This window comes from Ostrea edulis, chromosome 6, assembly GCF_947568905.1.
Source record: "Ostrea edulis chromosome 6, xbOstEdul1.1, whole genome shotgun sequence".
Lineage (NCBI taxonomy): Eukaryota > Metazoa > Mollusca > Bivalvia > Ostreida > Ostreidae > Ostrea > Ostrea edulis.
The window spans coordinates 75,000,492-75,021,985 of record NC_079169.1 but is presented as its reverse complement, the minus strand read 5'-3'; the positions used below and the strand labels follow the sequence as shown (position 1 = coordinate 75,021,985).

General features: G+C 35.4%; 2 protein-coding genes across 2 annotated transcripts in view; one reads left to right on the top strand and one right to left on the bottom strand.

The window, feature by feature from the left end:
• Nucleotides 1-4,494, bottom strand: part of LOC125646146 (uncharacterized) — a 33,945-nt gene extending 29,451 nt beyond the window's left edge. The window contains exon 1 of the mRNA XM_056142000.1: nt 4,370-4,494. Coding sequence (XP_055997975.1) covers nt 4,370-4,445 — 76 coding nt within the window. The 5' untranslated portion in view covers nt 4,446-4,494. The remainder of the gene's footprint in view (nt 1-4,369) is intronic.
• Nucleotides 4,495-17,371: 12,877 nt separating this feature from the next.
• Nucleotides 17,372-21,494, top strand: part of LOC125646153 (CD151 antigen-like) — a 44,482-nt gene continuing 40,359 nt past the window's right edge. Inside the window, exon 1 of the mRNA XM_048872326.2 lies at nt 17,372-17,450. The gene's annotated coding sequence lies outside the window, so the exon portion shown is untranslated. The remainder of the gene's footprint in view (nt 17,451-21,494) is intronic.

Sequence of the window (21,494 nt, the reverse complement as noted above, 5' to 3'; positions counted from 1 at the left end):
AGTTTCGATAATGTTCTTTACACTAATCAAGTACAAACACCTCAAAGCACAGAATCCAGCTAAAACTACCCCTGTTCTATATTGTATACAATAGATAGTCCATATCTAAACTGAAATACCACAAGGTAATGTAGAAATTGACAGAGTAATTGACATCTCATGATTTCACAATTTCTCAACAGGTATGAACCAAACACAATCAATTAAAATAAGTCAAAGTACATTAAGACTTTAAATTAAAATTATTTTTTTTATTTTGTAGTAGTTAGGGTTATATGGACCGTGGATATCGGACTGGGTAACTCAGTGGTTATAACACCTGACTAGTAATACTGGGGTCCTGGGTTCAATTCCAGGGTCCAGCCATAGATTTTTTCCTTTCCTATATTATATTTGGTGCTGTTGACTACCCATAGACTTCAGGTGAAAGTCCTGTCATGGGGCAAAAGAATCTGGGTTGTTTGTTGTGTTAAATGTAGTAGTTAGGCCTATATGTATATATTATATTAGGGCCATGGATATCAGTCTGGGTAGCTCAATGGTAAGAGCACCTGACTAGTAATGCAGGGGTCTAAGGTTGGTTCCAATACGCAACTTCCGAGATTTCAGCTCTTCTGTGCAAGTGATATTTTAATCAAAGAAAATAGGTGAATATTGATTTTTGTTTGAGCTATTTTATCATTAAATACTAATAAACTCACTAATATTATGTGTCCCTGCTGTTTGGGTGGTTGCATATGTCTTGATAATCGGCCTTTAGGCAATATATGAAGACAGCGATAAGCATGCATTTGTACCCATCGTGTGTGGACGATAGTATATTTTGCGTCTCACTGTGCTTAAGAGTTCCACAAAGGGAAAGAACTATTGGGCAACTCGGAAATTGCGTATTGCAGTCTGAAATTTTCTCTTTCCTTAGTATATTGTTACAATTTTATATCCATGAAATTTCCTTCTCAATCAACTCCAAAGCAAAAGAGCATGTGCAGATGACTGGCATAATTACTCATGAGTGTCACCAATGCATCGGCAGGATTTTTGGCATGTTCATTTTGACATAGACAATAATATGCAAAAAATCTTTAAAAATCATGATTGTCTAAAAATAATGATTATCTCCCTTTAAGTCAATTTCTTCATTTTTTAAGATAATTTATACAAAATTTACATTATTATGATGTAAATGTGAAATTCCAATATGCACTTGTGAGAGTCAAAAGGACTAATTTCATGATTAACCTTACAATTTGTAATACCCTACTGATTCAATGTTTAAACAAAAACATGAATTCAAGCTCTGTTTATCACAGCATTTTTCATGAATGGAATTCAAATGCATATGAGATGTCTTGAATAGGGAACAAGAAGCAACTACTAAAAAAAACTCGACATAATTAAAGTTTAATGACTTCTTAATAAATGTTTTAGATATAATCTGATTGAATGACACTGTTGTTGATCACAAAATAAAAACGTAACAATAAATTCTCTACATAGTTGACAACTCTATGCTGATAACTATCAAATATAACAATATAATTTTCTATATTGCTATGAATATTGTAAATTTAGTCTTTTTCTCACTAATTTTGATTCTTGTTATATGCACTGAAGGTCAAAACTGAGAAATTAGAATCGCAGTGAATATATAGTCTAAACATTTACTTAAAATGAATTCAAATGGCATGAAAATCAATTTAGAAAGTTAACCATGAAAATAAACAAATTCAAAGCTCTATACACAAGGCTTTTAATGCTGAAATACCCTGGTATACATATAAATAAATGTGCCTCAATTTTAACCAACCAATGCAGCAAAGAGGTACTGTGTAAAACTCTATGTTATCATGGCTGTGCCTGTAACAAAGTAGACTTAGTTTGTACATTACTCAGAATTACATTATACAATCATTGACATTATTTAGTTTATATAAGAGGGTTAGAAGTGCAATATTCACCAAGTCCAGAGAGCAAGGTGAATTCTGTACTTTGAGGGTAGTTAAGCATCGTATTGACCAAGAAAATGTCAGTAATTGTTTTATCATATGATTGAATAATTTAAAACATCAAAACCAGCTACTAGGGCTTACAAAACAATACTTGGTTGACCATCTTTGTTTGCAGCCAGGGTGAAAGACCTAGTTGAAATTGATTAGAAAAGCAAGTTTTCATTAGACCACAAGAAGATTTTCAAAATTGCAATGTATTACCAACTAACCCCCATCCTATGGCCTGAACCCAGGGGGCCATGAATTTCACAGTTTTTGTAGAGGGCCTTGTGCTCTTCTTCACCATGCATTCACTTTTCTATACTTCAAGATGTAAAGGGATAGAGAAAAAGATTTTCTTACATTTATGTACATTTTCACAATAATGACCATTTTGGCACAATCCAAGAGGCAGAACTCCTGCATTTGCACTCATGAAAAACACAATTTTTGTAAAGAGCCTCCTGCTCTTTATTAACCATGCATTTAGTTTTTTATACTTTCAAAAGTGAAGGAGTAGAGAAAAGGTTTTTCAAAGATTAAGTACATATTTTTTCTTCGACCATTTTGGCCCCTTCCTTGAGGTAGAATCCCTGCCCTGGGGGTCATGATAAAGCATAATTTTGGTAGAAGGCTTCTTGCCCTTCCTAACCATGCATTTAGTTTATAGTAACATGTGCAGGAGTGGAGAAGATAATTTTTGAAAATTTTGCAATTTTTAGCAGTTTCTGCCCAGCAGTACAATGATTACGAAAATCACAATTTATGTTCACTTTATACCCCAATATCATACTTATCAATTTGATGACAATTAGCCTGGTAGTGTAAAAAAAAGTTTAAAATATTCAATTGTTAATGGAAGACGCACAACCCACAATGACGGACAAAGACCAATGGTAATGTCACCTAAATGACTCAGTCAAGTGACCTAAAAATGTTATATTCACCTCGAAGGCACATGGGGTGAATATAAAGTTCTACCTTTTCTAGTTAATTGGATCTCGACCAATCACAAAGCTTCAAAACTATACAATCATTATTAACAAATTCCCATATCGTAATTTCTGCATTAATTAAATTCATATTGATACAAAATTATACATTTGCCACATGCAGTCATTTGAATTATTTCCCTTTGCCTCCTTTCACTGAACGCCCAATGTGTCCAACTTTTTCCCCAATAGAGAACTCTCATATTCATTAATTGGAACAAGAAGAATTTGTTTCCAGATATGGTTGGACAAATGCTTGTCACCACACATGTGTAAATACACTTTAATCACCTGGATTTGATTAATGAAAAACAAACCACATCACCAATCAAGGGAATTAACATGAAAATACATGTATAATTAACATTCATTACACGTATATCACAGTGTTTTGTTGCTTGTGTGTAATATTATATAATCAGGATATCATGGCACTCGTATGTTAGTAAAACATCATTTCAATCATGTGTCATTATTTCCTTCATTTCAGATTTTTCCTCTTCCTCACAGACTTCAGTACAGATGTGCTCGATCTGTCCCACTTACACATCCAAAGTACCACTAAATGAGGACAAACACACATCCCATCTTAGTAGTTAACTAAACAGTATAGCAACTGCTGGTCTTTCTATTAGGGGAGAGTAAATATTTCGTAAAAAGTCAATTTGAAGATTTCATACTTAAGAAAGTATAGTTTGATTTTAAAAACTGAGAAAAGCCACCCATGTGCATATTTTACATGTAAGCTGACCAGTAACAAAATCACACACACACACACACACACACACACACAGACACATATAGCACTCCACACACACACACACACTGCATGTAGTTATCATTAACTGGGGTGTAGCTAGATCTATAGGCAAAATAAACTTCCCTTCTTTCACAGAGATGTTATGCACACCCTCCCTTCACACTTCCACGTTTTCAACATCATTATTTATGACACCGAGAACAAAACTATTGCTTACTCTGTTTGTCATTTTACACGCCATTCATTGTCTTTTTATCAAGTCTGTGTTTACGAACTATTATGTTAAATCTTGTGTATTGCAAATTAGGACAACTCCAGAGGTGTTCCTAACAGCCGTCTAGACAAGCGACATAATATGACCTTTGGTGCACGGTTACTGGGCCTATATTTACGAGTGCCACTCTGACATGGTTATCATTTACCAAAGTAACTATCAAATTGAACTCAATTAATAAAATAACTGTAATCACAAATGAATTTTAAGTCGAAAGTCTTTTTGCATGAACTAAAAATAACCTGCATTTATGATAATTATTTTAATACTGTGTGTCAATGTCTGTCTGAAATAGAGAGAATTTTAGAATTTCAATGATAATTGTTATAGGAATTATTTTGTTGGATGATCTTACCTGTGAATGATGACAAAATCAACACTATATAGCCGATGATTGGTTGGAATAAAGGCATTCTTCTCCTGCCAGACATCGGCCATACTATATTCCTGCTTCACCGATATTCTCAACCTATGGAACAACGTTGGTGTTTATCACCGGTAGCGACTTTTCCTTTTAACTTATTTTTTAAAAAGGCAAACGTTGTCACAATAGCTTAATGTAAGATATACGACAGTGTATTCGTGCCATTTGAATAGAATAAACTAAATAAAATCGTTAGAATGATTTCAACGATTACTCAAATCGTTACAAAAATTACGATCTAACGATTAAGATAAATTACTCAAATCGTTATGAACTAATTAGAATGAGTTACTCAAATCGCTATTTAATGGGGGGGGGGGGGGGGGGGGATATTATAACGATTTAAAACAAAAAGAACGGTTTTAAAAATTCGGTAGAAAAGGGATTATATATATCTAGAGCGATTAAAAAAGGGGGTGAAACTGGAGTTTGTGCCATGTATATTCCTATCTACACGTTATGTTAACTTGGCACAAAACATATTGTGTACATAGAAATTGAGTTTGTTTCTAGAACGAAGTGTCTTGTTCTCTCCAAAATACGAGCTTTCACTTACATATAGCAAAGGCGAGGAGAGTACCTTGTTTAATTACAAGTATGGCCAGCCGTTTTACTATTCATTCGAAAAAGATATATATCTCTTTAACTTTGAGGGGTGTCTTTCTAAATTAAAGAGATATATCTCTTTAAAGTAGAGAGGTATATATCTTAGTTTGAGAAATATCTCTTTCACTTAAAAAGATATCTCCCTCACTCCATACACTCGCATTACCATCAGCGAGGAAGGACTGCAGGAAATGGTCATTCTTCATCAACACGGTGCGGGACTGGAACAACCTGCCTCCGGATATCACCTCAGCAGCATCACTTGAGATGTTCAAATCTCAAGTGAACAATCTTTTCCACCACTAAATAGACTGTTTTTACCCTGTTTTTAACCACATGCGTACACTCACAAACTGGCAAAATATTCAATGAGTTGAAGGAGGCCAGCAATTGGAAGAAGAAGAAGAAGAAGAAGAAGAGAGATATCTCTTTTTTAAAAGATAAAGAGATATCTCTTTCATTTAACGAGATATCTCTTTCACTTTACAGTGGCGGATTTAAGGGGGGGGGGGGGGCGCAGCCCCTCTAAAATTTTCAAACTTAAGGTAAATCGTGGTATCTTGTTTAGAAAAATGTACTAAACAATGTAAGAAGCAATAATTTCTTCCACTCCCGGTGAAATAAACGACAAAATCTATTGATTTCTTGAATTACTTTATTGGGAGAACTTAATTTTTTTCAAAACTCCTTAAAATTTGCGTCATTTTATTAATTTCACCTCATAAAAAATGATAGAAAATAGTACAAAAGATTAAATAGGAGATATATTTCAAATCCTATGAAATATGTAAAATCCAGGAGCTTTCGGGGGCTTTGCCCCCTGTGCCCCCACCAGGGCTTCGCCCCCAGACCCCTCCCTCATAAAGTGGCGCCCCCCGTAACCGCAATTCCTGGATCCTTCCCTGCTTTGTGAGACATCTTTATAAGATTTTGAATGAAAGATTGCTCTTAAAACAGAAAAGATATCTCTATTCAAGAGATATATTTCTCTAACTGAAAGAAATATCTGTCTTGATTTTTAAAATTTATCCTTTGACGTTCCTCTCGAGAATTTTTCACCCATATGGAGACGTCAACATTGCCGATGAAGGACCGCAACATTTAGGCCTATGCTCGGCGCTTACGGCCTTTGAGCAGGGTGAGATCTTTATCGTGCCACACCTGCTGTGACACGGAGCCTCGTTTTTTGCTGTCTCATCCGAAGGACCTCCCCTTTTAGTCGCTTCTTACGACAAGTAAGGGGTACTGAGGACCTATTCTAACCCGGATTCCCTCGGGACTCCAAAATTGTGTTATGTGGCAGGTGTTGCAGATCGCAGATCTAGAGGTAGCGCTCTCGTTTCTCACCGCTGCGACCCGAGTTCGATCCCCGTGATCGGCAGTGGTTGTATATACCGAATAAACATTTATTTATTTATTTTCGAAATGCACCCGTGACAGTAGGCCTAGTTGTCAATGATACATAATCGTATCATAATTTAGGCCTATCTAACTTCTCCAAAAATAAATTTAATAATAATTGCACTGTTTATTTTAGAAAAGCAACAACGCTGATTACAGTTGTTTACAGAAATGGCATTACCAAATAGTGTTTAAACAGTGATCCCATGTAAGCATTATTTACTCGCAAATTTATGCAGATTTCATACTCGCTTTCCACGCTACGTTTATGGAGCGCCAAATTAACATAAACTCAAATAATTGAAGATATCTTCAATTATTTGAAGATATCATCAATTCAATTATTGCTCTCTTTAATTGAATTAATGCGCGCATTAAATCAATTATTGCTCTCATCAAATGAATTAATGCGCGCTTCAATTCAATTACTGCTCTCATCAATTGAATTAATGCGCGCATCAATTGAATTAATGAGAGCAATAATTGATTTAATGCGCGCATTAATTCAATTATTGCTCTCTTCAATTCAATTGATGCGCGCATTAATTCAATTAATGAGAGCAATAATAGATTTGATGCGCGCATTAATTCAATTATTGCTCTCTTCAATTCATTTGATGAGAACATCAATTTAGTAGAAATATTGCTCGCAATAATTAATTTAGAGCTCGGTATAAATAATTTGATGATCTCTTTAATTCAATTGAAGATATCTTTAAATCATTTACAATGCTTTTGTATAAGGAATTAATGCGCGCATCAATTCTTTTAAAGAGAGCAACAATTCAATTAAAGATATCATTAATTCAATTGTGGATATGTTGAATTGAAGATATCTTTAATTATATAGTTGCTCTCTCTAAAAGAATTATTGTTCTCTTCAAATGAATTAAAGATATCATTAATTCAATTGAAGAGAGCAATAATTGAATTAATGCGCGCATTAAATCCATTATTGCTCTCATCAAATGAATTAATACACGCATCAATTCAATTATTGCTCCCATCAATTGATTTAATGCAATAATTCAGAATTGAAGATATCATTAATTATTTGAAGATATCTTTAATTCAATTGTTGCGCGCATCAAATGAATTAATGATATCTTCAAATAATTGAAGATATCTTCAATTATTTGAGTTTATGTTAATTTGGCGCTCCATATACGTTTGGGTCGCTATTTGTATGCACTGGTGGCCAAAAGATATAAGACTCGGGAAATTTGTCAACATCGAAATAAATGTTATCCATGGTAAATAAATTAGGCTCCTAAAACCCGAGTTTTTAAAAATATCTAACACTACTTTTACAACAAGTTGATCGACGAAGGTCGCATATGACGTCACTGTACCACGTGCCTACCTATCTTAATTAACTAGGCTTTTTGAAATCGGGGCTTAGATTTAAGTCCGTATTGTGGCTAATTATCGCAATACTTCAGCGAACGAACTATTACAATTAATTTCTATAAGCATAAGGAAGACAAAATGCATATAATTCTGTATACTTTGAAAACACGAGATGTGTCCTTTAAAGAGATGTCTTTCAAAGTCAAAGAGATATATCTCTAAGTGAAAGAGATATATCTTAAACTAAGAGACATATCTCTAATTTAAAGAGATATCTCTCACTTTAAATATATATCTCTTAACCTTAAAGAGTATCTCTTTAAATTAGGGAGATATCTCTCCAAATTAAAGAGATATCTCTCACTTTAAATATATATCTCTTAAGCTTAAAGAGTATCTCTTTAAATTAGGGAGACATCTCTCCAGATTAAAGAGATATCTCTTTTTCGAATAAATAGTAAAATGGCGAGCTATAAATATCTCTAACTTTAAAATATATCTCTCAAAGTTAAAAAAAATATATATATTTCAAAGTTAAAGAGATATCTCTCAAAGTCAAAGATATATTTCTCAAGGTTAAGAGATATTTCAAATAAAAAGTAAAACGGCTTGCAATATACACAAGGCCGTATATCCCCCCCCCCCCCCCAAATCATATAGTAAAATTCACATAAGGTGTAATGTATAATTATTTTTAAGCAGAAAGTTCATTTAATTCAATGAGACTCAGAGTCAGTCAGAGTGACTGTCCTTTAGCATTAATAAAAATTTTTTTTATGAAAAGCACTTAATGCCTTAACATTTCTTAGGGCACCATCCAAAAGGTCGTAATCATGAGGTAATGGTTCGGTTCTCGTTCCCAGCTCCGCATCTGGCGTCAAACCTATCATATGTAGTGACTGTTCCTTTGCCAAGTGCCCGGCACTAGTGTCGTTTAAAGTCCTTTACCGGTATTTGTTGACGACTCATACGAGTGAAAAAATCTCGCAAGGGACGACTGATCAAAAGGTATCTAATATGTGTGACCTTGACTAGCCTTCACCAACTTTCAAGGTCTAATAATTCATTAGATAGCTTGTTCATAGAAACTTCGTCTTGATACAAAAATGTATATCCCCAACTGCCCTAATACCAGTTCAACGTTTGTATATATTTAAAATCTTTTTGTAAAGCTAATATGATGAATTGTTGACTTTTTTATCATCATAGTTTTTATGGTAAAGGTAAACCCGACAATGTGTGAAGTACTATTTATCAGTGACGTAACACCCCCAATGTGACGTAGGTCATGACGTGTAACAACTTTTTCAAAGCTTGTAAAGTCTCAGGCTGTCAAGATCTGTTTCATTCTTGGTCCAAGAGTAGACACTATAGTATCAGTGTAAGATCAACCTTCAGTTTTAACTTTGATTATATTTCACAATGTATGCCCAGACGGACGAAAGAAAGGCATTTTTCGAAAAAGTGCACGAAGAAGCAAGGGATGCAGGAAAAAAGGGATGGGGAGCACTAAGTTTTCTTGTTAGACTCAAAAGGGCAAATTTTAAAGAAATATTCTCTTCCAACAAGCATATTACTACTAAATATAGTAACACACGAGTCCCATCCCTAAATAAAGTAACACACGAGTCCCATCCCTAAATAAAGTAACACATGAGTTCCATCCCTAAATAAAGTAACACACGAGTCCCATTGTAGGGGTTGCACAAACTAAATACAGTAACACACGAGTCGAATCTCTAAATAAAGTAACATACGAGTCCCATCCCTAAATAAAGTAACACACGAGTACCATTGTGGGGGTTGCACAAACTCTATTTATACTAACTAAATAAACATCTATATCTTCCTTCTTTATTGATCTAAAGGATGAAATTTTATTTTATCGCAACAACATTCACCTGCATAATGACAACATGCCATAACAATGAAATAATAAAATAATTAGAAAAAACTCCCTTCCCCTCGTGCTGGAAAACCCTTTACATGTTTCAATTTGTAAGAGTATGGAAAAGGATGATTGCTACCTAAAATATACATGTACAATATAGTTATTAGCTACCTCCTCCCCCAGGGTCAAGGTTTATTTTAGGGTATACACAACACTGAAAACCTGACCACATTTGTCCAAATGGTACCTATAAAACTAACACAGGAAAATGCAAACACACATTATATAAAAATAAGAAGACAAAGAGATTACAAGAATCATTATAAATGTCACTGAATGTTTCTGAAACATATACTGTTTATACAAAACAATTCTTATTCATCACTGTCTCTGGGTACTCGGGCACTGCTACGACGGTTAGGTCTTTGTGGTGATAAAAGTTCCTTGACTTCGGCTGTGTTGTGAGGCCTAAGACGAGCGAGAGCAAGTGGTACTCGGGTCGCAGATGACACATCCCTGACAGGTGTATGTGGTGTCTGTTCCATAGCTGGCTCGTCAGGTGGAGGAGTGTGATCAGTTGTTTGGGTGCTGGAGCTGTCTGTAAGGGAAATTGCAGAGTACCTGTCCTGGTTGTGGCGGTAGCACACATGGTGACTGTGGTCTACATGGTGATGGTGACTGAAATGAAGGCTGTGTCACCTTTGACACTGCTGTCTCAAACGGGGGGTGTATTTTGGAGACCGCATCCGTGGACTGTTCCACATCTGAAGTCGGTGCTACATATATATCCTTTGTCTGCTGGCTATGGAAGGGGTGAACTTTCTTTAAGGTGTTGGCGGTTGCGAATCGTGACATGGCTTGTATCTTAAACTTGGACAACATACTGTTGATATTGGAAAATCTCGATAACGACCCCAATGCATTCCCATCTCCTGGGATGATTGCCAACTAAATTTTGTAAGTAGACATGATACCCTACTTTCAGTGGTGGTAACTTTTGAGTCTGTTCATCCCTTTTTTCATGTTCCTTTGAGTGTCGTCGAGCAAGTGCCGTTTCACGATGCGAGAGCAGTTCTTTCCACGTATCGTGAGGGGAGTATCTGCCCATCAGAAATGGAATGGCATCACGGATGAGGCGTCCAAATAAGATCAATGCTGGGGAAGATTTAGTCTCTGGATCTATTGAGTTGCGATACATCAGCAATGCTCTCTGGAACTTATTCACATCCGGGGATCCTGTGAGGATACGTTGTCCGTGACGATACGTTTCTCAGTTTTCACAGCCAGTTCCGCCCTGCAGTTTGCATGTGGGATAGCTGTCGAACAAGGTTTACAAGTCAGCTCTTCTGGGATGCCAAATGTCACGAATGTCTTGCGTAGCCATTAGATTAAACCCTCTGCCTGTGCACCATAGGCCACTTCGAATACCTGTCCACAATAACAACATAATATTTGCCATTGAAAGTGAAATAGTCACTGCAGATCAACTGGAAAGGATAGTCTGGGGATGTAATATCGGATGGAGGTTGCACTGGGTTGGACTTGGCCATCTGATGGCAATGTGCACACTGGTCTCTCATTCTAGCAATGTCTACAGTGATATCAGGCCAAAATACAGAGTCCATGACACGTTCTGCTGATACCTTGGTGGGCTGCGTGGAGTGCATTGGGGATTGATGTACGAAGGACAGGTGAGATGATAATTCGTTGGCCCAAGAGTACTACACCACCCACAACACACAGACTAGCTGCATAGCGATGGCAAGGCCGTAACGTTGTAGACATCTCTCTGATCTCATCTGGAAAACCTGTTTCCAAGTGATGTATTTATAGCTTAAGAAGTATTGTGTCAGATGCTGTGGCCTTGTGAACCATATCCCATGTGACCACTGTGCTGATAGATTTCAGGGTGTCAGTGGCTGCGGCAGCAGTGGGAGTGCCCTTAGCTGTATCATTATTAGTCGCATGCTGATATAGGCTTGCCAGGGTGTCGTGGCGAGATACCATCATGTTGAGATGATCGATCAAGCTTTGGTGGTTCTCTTGGTAGGGGAAGGCGAGTGGGTTGGTCGATAGGGTGTCTGGAGGCTGCATCTGGACCCACGTGTTTCCTCCCAGGCACATGTACGATTGTGAACCTGTATCCAAGAGTTTTCTCTTTGAGGTTGAGTAATCGTCTGTTAGCAATGTCAGTGGGTGACTTATCATTCAGTATCTGTAGAAGAGGTTTGTGATCTATATCAACAATGTGTGTAAACCTGCTTCCAACTAAGCATAGTTTCCAGCCATCATTGCAACAAGCAGAAGTCTTCAGCACATTGATAATACTTCTGCATCATGAAGAAGCCAATGCCATCAACAGACCAATCAGTGGCAAGGCAGGTCGGTCGATCAGGGTCAAATAGCCGCACACCTTCTTTCATTTCCTCTGTGATAATTTCTTATACCGGTGGAAGACCTTGTCAAATTCATCTGTCCAAACAAATGGTGTTGATGGTTTCAAAAGTGCACGGAAAGGCTTCATTTGTTGTATCATGGCAAATGCATCCTGGTATGTAAGTCCGAACCAGGCTCTCGCACCGGTAATGTCACTGGGAGTGGGGAAGCAAATTTGTTGAGGCTGGAAGAGTTATGTCCAGAAGACTAGTGTGAATGTTACTGTGAGGTGCGTTGGAGGCGCTGAACCTGGTAGTAGATATGACAATGATGTACCATAGCAGTCATAAATAAACATCTATATCTTTCTTCTTTATTGATCTAAAGGATGACTGCTATCTGAAATATACATGTACAATGTAGGTATTAGTTAGTAACATACTAGTCCCATTGTGGAGGTGGCACAATCCCCTAAATAAAGTAACATACAAGTCCCATTGTGGGGGTTGCTCAAACCCCTAAATAAAGTAACATACAAGTCCCATTGTGGGGGTTGCACAAACCCCTAAATAAAGTAACATACAAGTCCCATTGTGGGGGTTGCAATTCACCTTCTTGGACAGAAACAGCACACCTCCCTTTGAAAATTCTAATACACAGCAGCTAAGAGACCACCACAAAAACCCATTCTCTAGATGCGGAAAAAATGAAAATTAAAAGACTAACGTTATTTATATTCATATTATTCAATACATGTATATCTAAAAACAATTCCACAAGTTGAACCACAGCAGCTGATGTTTGGACCCACAGTCCCTTACCCACCCCTCTGAAAATCCATGGATTCTGTCTTTTGAATATTCATTTCCAGTACTTATATCAAACTTAAAAGGGACTGATTCACGATTTCCCCCAAAATTTTGTTTTTCACTTTTGATGATCAGAATCTACTGTCTAATGTGTTTAAAAGATTTCACACAAAAATTAAACATTATCACAGAAGCTCATTTTAAAGGGTTCATTTTTTGTTTTGTAAACAAAGATTGCGGTATGTTGTTGTTTAAGAAATTTTCAAAAGAAATGGTTATCGATCTAAGTGTTTTATGTCTTTCACATTTCAAGCATTCTTCGGGTAAAATGTGTCATCTAAAGGTTAAAATTTGTGACTATGCAAAATTCAGATGCTTTATATTACAAAATTAACATTTCACTGGTGTGTTTGTATACATGAAAAGACTCGAGTCTTTGTTTACATAACACAGATTTAAGGCTAAAATATTGCTTTTATTTTTGCATTCAGAAGTTCAAAATGTTGGCTGTCAACATTAAATGAGTTATATTCTTAATGTTTCACATAAAAAATAAAAAATATTTTGTTAAAAAATCGTGAACCAGTCCCTTTAACCAGTAAAACTGTAACTTAAGATGAATAATAAATAGTCATAACGATTGACTTCCTATTGAAACATGAATAACAATATGAATATCAGCAATACATGTGTAACCTGATTGCTTAGCTAGGTAGCTCAGTAGGTTAAAGTATCCACTACTAACCTGTAGATAGTGGATTCGAGTCGAGCAGTTTTAAAAAAAAAAAAAAATCAGATTGCTTTCTACTAAAACTATTTTTGAACTAGAGAAGAGAGCCCGAAGGCCTTATCGGTTATCCAAGTATCACTACCCCCAAGGACTGCGAAATCTATAATTTTCCTGCTCATCAAACAATAAAATGCTTTCTTTGTTGTTTCATCGGGTGATGAAGGTAGCTAACATTACGCGTTTACGCTAGCGCTGTTTATGCATTTTTTCTGCAATGCTACCCGCCTTCACCCGATGAAACAACAAAAAAAGGACATTTTATTGTTTATATTTATACTATTTGTATTATTTAAAAATATAGACTAGAATTAAGATCTGAAATATCACATGGTTGACCCGTTTCTTACGTTAAATGGAACAGCCAATGCACCTTGATGACACTCCATATTTGGTAATGATTTTGCAGACAAGTGGTACTAGAAAACCGGATCGAACTAGTTTGCAACAAACATGTATCTATTGCATGATGAAAGCTATGTCAATTTCAAAAGAAATATAAGAGAAAAGATTCAGTGAATGTAAATGCATGTATATTGTAATACTTACGACGGCGTATTCGTGCCAATTTACCTAGCAGAAAATAAAAATAAAAATAGATCGTTTCTACGATTTATTAAATCGTAGAAACGATTTAAAAAGTCCGATTTTCTAAATCGTAGAAACGACTTTTTAAATCGTAGAAACGACTTTCTAAATCGTAGAAACGACTTTTAAAATCGTTTCTACGATTTAATAAATCGTAGAAACGATTTATTTTTATTTTTTCTGCTAGGTAAATTGGCACGAATACGCCGTCGTAAATACTCAGCAGCAGTACTGATATAAATATATGTATAATACACATGCATGTAATGTTATATTAACACTATAATGATTATTTCAGAACCGTCCTAGAGTCAGAATCCTGGGGTTCCGAAATTCACAATGATGGTACACCCCTTTCTGCTTTTCCTAAATATCTAAATATGCATTTATACAGTATCAGCAAAATTAAAGGAATCTCTCAAATTACTCTACATTTAATTTAAATTTAGTATTAATAGCATAAAGGAAAAAATGTTATTTAAATATTCAACACGAAACACTATACATGTATGTCAAGTTTGGCCCCGTCCTGAATTCGGAACTTCTACCCCCGGGATCATGAAATTTATAATTTTAGTACAGACCTTTCTGTTCTACATGACTATGCATTTAGTTTTTCTTACATATACGCACTTAGAGAGAAGGTCTTTGAAAAGGTCCATACTTGATGTCAATGAAGAGAGTAACTGTTGTTGATATTGATAGTACATGTGACCATCATCTAGTAACATCAGAGAACAAACATACACTCCGAAGCACAATGGGGTGGAGTTCACCAAGAAAAATATTTGATGTGGACAACCCACAGGACAACAAAACAAGAAATGAATTCAACATCACACTCAGAAATAGGTCTGACAAACTCAAAAACCTAGTCAGACGACAGCTGACGAAAAATAGTAAAAATTAGTTACATCTAAGTTGAATCCTGTGAAAAATGTTTGGGATACAGACGAAACAAAAGAGCGCTGATTGGATAACACCTGGGACCTGGACAATGATCGACCCAAGAAAAGATGTCAAAAAGAAAGTGAACGAAACAAAAGAGCGCTGATTGGATAACAAAGATGTCAAAAAGAAATTCAACGAAACAAAAGAGCGCTGATTGGAAAACACCTGGGACCTGGACAATGATCGACTCAAGAAAAGATGTCAAAAAGAAATTGAACGAAACAAAAGAGCGCTGATTGGATAACACCTGGGACCTGGACAGTGATCGACTCAAGAAAAGATGTCAAAAAGAAATTCAACGAAACAAAATCCGTAAGAAGTCACCAAGGTATCTACAGTCCTGTCTGCTACACTGACCAAAAAAAATAAATTTTTAAAAGTTCGGAATCTCTTTCAATTCCTCCAAACACCCACGCCCCGTCCACACTGTGACTGCTGTATAGTGACAACACAGTGCTAAATAAAGAATAGAGAAAGTTGACCCCAGTTACGGGGGTTTATACTTCACGGAGTGCGTCGCAGTTCATACCTTTATGCACATGTATTTTCAAAACTGAAATTCATCAATTTAGATAATACCCCGCGACTGAATTGCATTTCGTTTCACATTCTTAAATTCAAGAAAAATAAATTTAGGTTAAATTTCAAGGTTTGACATTAACTTATTTGAGCACTAGACCAATCGGGCTACTTCAAATGATTTTTGCTAGACCTGACCTTACATCCACTAGCCCTGACCAACTTTCCAGAAAAAATCTGATAGATTCTCCATACCTAAATACTTAATTTAAATGACAAACATTAAGTTTGAACTAAAATGCATTTAATTGTCTCAAAAAAATCTTTAGTCTCGTCATTCAATTTGATGCTTTTACTTTCAAACATATTTTCAGGTTTTTTAAAATCTTACCGGCACGGAAATTCTTTAATCCATTTAGAATAAAATGACCTTAATATTTTTTTAATGTTTCTATTTCATAAGCCCTGCTTTGTTTCTTCCCAGCGTTTTCCTTTTTTCTCTTTCTTGGGACATCTTTTGCTTTCCTTGAGGATGAGAACTCGTTTTTAAATATAGACATTCCCGCACATATGTAGGCTAAACACCGAAAAATTGCTGTTTACGACGTAATTCATTAAGATAAACACTTTCTTATACTCAATTTAAATGAACTGGGTTTTTTTTTTAATGAAAAGGAATTCAATAATTCTATTTAACCAAAGCATAACTTTACACACATTAACATTGTGTAGATGTCGTAGAACACCACTTCCGACCGCGACTTATATTAGAACTAAAAATAGAGATTATGTCATCATGCGGTTCAAAATTGCTCGCAAACTCTTTAAAGTTTTTTTTTTAAAGAATGAAATATCTTCTGATTTAAAGTAAAGTTTCTTAAATTTGTTTATTTTTTAAACACGACCGACTGGTCGTGTTTAAAAAATAAACAAATTTAAGAAACTTATTTAAATCATAAGATATTTCATTCTTAAATAAAACCTAGTAAATCGACATTTTACCCGACCGGACCTATCTATAATTTAGTAGACTCGGTCGGTCGGACGTGCCTTAGTGTCAAACCCTGAAAATAATTTTGCAAAACAAAAACTGAAATGCTTTAATAGAATAATTGCAAGTATTACCACAGGCACCTGAAGTATGGATCTTACTTATCCCTCCACTTTTCAGATTTTTTTGCGGTGATAATTTTTCTGAAATATGTGGATTCCCTGTCTATCTCACCCCTCTTTCGATTTATGTAATCGTTTCACGCTTTTTGTAAGCTTAGATTGCCGGGCTTTCTACCGGTAAGCGTTTTATTATACCGGTAGGAGACCGACCTCTAAAGCTTACAAAAAGCGTGAAACGGTTACATAAATCGAAAGAGAGACGAGATAGACAGGGAATTAACACATTTCAGAGAAATTATTGGCATAAAAAATTATCAGGGGGGGGGGGGGTACGGTGTTGTGGGAAAACACTCCGTGATTTCACCATGCCATTTTTTTTTCATGCCGGCAGAGAAGACAGATAACATATTACATTCATTGTTGAATTATTTGACAGCAATTTCATATTTAAACTGATTTTTAAGAATGTTTCCCCAACACTGGAACAAATATATATTGTGAAACCGGCTTTCGGCTTTCGTAATGGAAATCATTCACCATTTAGAAGTCATTCTTCATTTCCGGTTTTGAAAGTGTAAGTGCAACTTTTCAAGTCATCGAATTTTAAAGAAAAATCAAAAGGTAACAATTTTTAAGACATTAACACAGACTGAATAAGAATAAAAGAAATGCTTTTTATCTTACCAGACCGGGAAAAGTAACCGTTGGCGTTATGGTTTATTGATTAGGGAGTCTCACTCGGTCTACTCTTAAAGCTCTTATTATAAAATTATAAAACAGGTTGCGAACACTTGTACCCTATAGCGAGATATTCTCGCTAAAACGCGATTATCCATCTTTAGCGAGAAATAAACATTACCATAAACAGGTGTTTTGGTGTCTTTATTGAAAATAATGGCAAATCCCGTGCAACGCTGAATAAGTGCGACACACACCCAACATGAAGCAAATTGTTTCTATGAAATTGACAACGTAGTCAAGAAATTTCATATCAAAGTTGCTGCGTAAGAGAGAAGCAGTCTGAAATCCAATACACATCGTGAGTGTTTTTGTTTTGATTAATATATTTGCAGAAGTATCACATATTTTAGCACTTTTTCTTCTTTTCACGTGAAACACGAAGAGACGTATTCCACGGGTGTTTTTCTCGGTTGTACGGGATATATTTATTCTCGCTAGAGAGGGATAATTGGGTTTTAGCGAGAATATCTCGCTATAGGGGAAGTGTTCCCAACCTGTAAAATGCTAATGTTACACCATGTATAACCAGGACTAGAAATAATTATTTTTAATCATTGGTCACTTGGGCCATCATCTTAAATGTTTACTGGTCATTTGAGAACTTTTACAGTCCCTTCGGACCAATGGATATGAAAATGACGTGGCCCATAGGGCTAGGATGATTCAAGGTTAGCTCGATTCGATTCGGTTTCGATTCCGTTATTTTCGATTCGGTTCATGTTAGGTCCAATTTATCTAATGACACCACAAAAATTAACAGTTTTAATGAAAAGCATACTTGATTTAATTTTATCCAAGTTGTATAACTATATGTTGTCATTTGTAAACATCAGATCTATTTATTTGCGCTGGCTCGTACTGCGAGCTCTAACGACTAGAGCGCAGGAAATAATCCGAGCTAAATCTAAACTTCTAACAAGGAAAATTTTTTGACGCCATTTCCAGAAGTCCCTTGTCAAAAATGGCTGAGATCTCGCAAAGTCACACCTTGGAATATGATTGTTAACTTATGTGGATTATCATTCTAATCTTGTGGTCTCCTAGCTCCAAAATTCAGTGCGCCATTAGTGCGAAATGTTTAACGAAGTGCAAATGTTTATGAAAGGCAGGCTAAGATGATGTGTGACATCATGTCCAGTCTATGCGAAAGACATCGGACAGTCGGACCTGACCGATGTGCAGTGCCTCAGGTCCGATGAATCATTTTTTACACCGGACCGAAATGTCCGATGTCTCAGTGTCTGGTTTTCAGCTTTACTATTTTGACGTGGAGTCATTAAAATGTTTGTTATATTAAGTAAAAAATATCGCACAAATCCAAATACGTAAATGAATGTGATTAAAACCACATGGAATGTCTGAAATATTATGTGGGAGCGATCCTGGTAAAAGAAATCAATAGTATTACTAGTATAATAAAGAAAAAATCCTTGATTTTGCATGTTCACGTGTTTCACTTTTTACATTAGGTTTTTCGGTCTGACAAAATTTGATTCGGTCCTGTGTGTTCATTGATTACACAGGACCGAATGTCCTGTGTGGTCCAAAAAACTTTCGCATAAACTGCATGTCTACGTTTTGACGTACGTCATAATAAGACTGACAGTGGCGGATCTAAATATGTACCGGTACTTGTTATTTCCATTTGTAAAAGTCGTACTACCGGGACAATTTTAAGTATACAGTACGTAAACATCAGGCATACGTAATATGGCACTGAATACAAATTGTCTATAATTGACTGCAAACCACAAATCTGATTAAAATACTAAATTCTCAATAGGAATTTATTATTCTAACAAGAAAAAAGGGAGACTAACTTTAAAAATTGTTAGAATATATGAGGGATCACAGGTACTGAATTATTGCTATTCAAAAAATTACAAAAAAATCGATGGAAATCGGTCGGATTCAAAACATTTTTTAAAAATCTTTGTTTTATTTCCCGCGACTAAAAATAATAAGTGCTTGAATCCATTTCCTTTTAACATATCCGGTAATGCAAACCACGATGACACCCCTCCCCCCTCCCTCATGATAACCAACCATGCCACTTACTATTAACGACTGAAAAATCATTAATTTAATTAATTCTAGTTTTGTGAATTAATCTTAATTAATGTATCCTCGCAACAACAGCACATGGAGAGGGGCTGAAATCAATGATGTTGCAATTTTATTCAATGATTATATGTGAATACTGAAATATTTCATCATTGTGTTACAACTAGGATTATGTACATATAACATTATAAAAATTGTTCTAATTTTCTCTTTTGGAATATACCATTGCTACAAGGGGATTATCATATGAATTTCATTTAGTTGAATTTATCGATTTATTTTTAAATTTTAATTATATTGAAATGCGTTTTGTGTTCAAAGGCAATGTTGTTTAAACACAGATTTACAAACTTGAAAGGTTTGGGCATTTTTATCATACAATTAGTAACTTGAAAAGATTGCAGGAGAGTAGAAAAAAAGGGAAGTAGAGGCTCAGAGCATACAGTTCAGAAAAGGTCAAGCATCAAAGGTTAAGCAAGTCACAGTGAAGGCAGCAGGAATAAAATGTATTTATAACATAAAAATATTTTAATCACATCCATGTACACATGTTTTAATGGTTTTTAATATAAAACCCTGTGAGAAAATTCATGTAATGAATATTTGGCAAATAGATATTGTTTAAATTGAACCTGATTAAAGCATTAACATTACAAAAATATGTACGTACATGAAGCTGCGCTCGCTCAAACGGTAGCACCATCAACATATTAATGTCATTCTATAACTTTGATAGAACAAAAAGAAAACATTGACAGTCCATTAAAATTTGTTATATTAATGTGTTCTATAATTTTTGGATTATTAAACAAATCTATAGTCAATCTAAAATGTATATGATATTGTTTTCATTGATATGTAAAAATTCAACAATTTTATCAATTGAGTCTTTGAAAATCTCTCCTTTATTCATTTACTTATCTCATATTCAAAATATTTAATCTGTGTCATTACCTACGATGTTGATTTCACTCTAGCACTGATAGAAATGCTGTATGTCATGTAAAGATAAACTGCAATGATCTTACGGATCATATTCTGTTGATAACTGAGTGGTGAAAATGCTAAATCTCAGCACAGTAGTGATTTAAATCTCTGTTGCATAAAAATCCACATGTTGTACACATCACTCGGATGCCATATTTGTTGTTTTTGGTGTATGTGAAATCTAAACCGAACCGAAATCCGGAATTTGTATTCGGTGCATCGAATGGAATGGAATGAATCGCGATGCACTGAAATTTTCGGTGCACCGCAGAGCCCTACTGGCTCAAATTCCATATCAAATAATAATGAAACATTTTAAGGATTAACATGTTTATACAAACTATCATCAATAACAGGTACAAAAAAAACCATAGTAATCTAAGTATACATATCATCCATGCTTTTCACTTAGACAACAGTCGATGTCATCTTTGTTTTTGTCATTTATGGAAGCGTAGTGTTACAGGATTATGAAAGTGTCACAGCATTAGACAGCTCAGTCTAAGAAACATGCAGCTGAAGTAGCGTGTTCCGAGATAACTCGCTCAAAACTCCTTGCATGGCTCAAGCCTTGCACACTTTTATGTAAAGCGTAGAGGAATCATCCGAGAATTACTGATTGTAGATATACTCCTCTTGATTAAGCCAACTCATTCTTAGAAACATTCGTGAATTTATTTACACTCTGTTACTTCATAATATAAACTTAACAAAAGTGAAATCAAGAAAATATTTTGCATACGATAAAAACCTGGACACACACACATCTAATATTTACCATGTTTACGTACTAGACTGATTTTTGAGGAATTTTTATATGCATGCAAATTAACGAGCCCTAAGGGCACATGCTCTTTGTAAAGCCGTAATTTA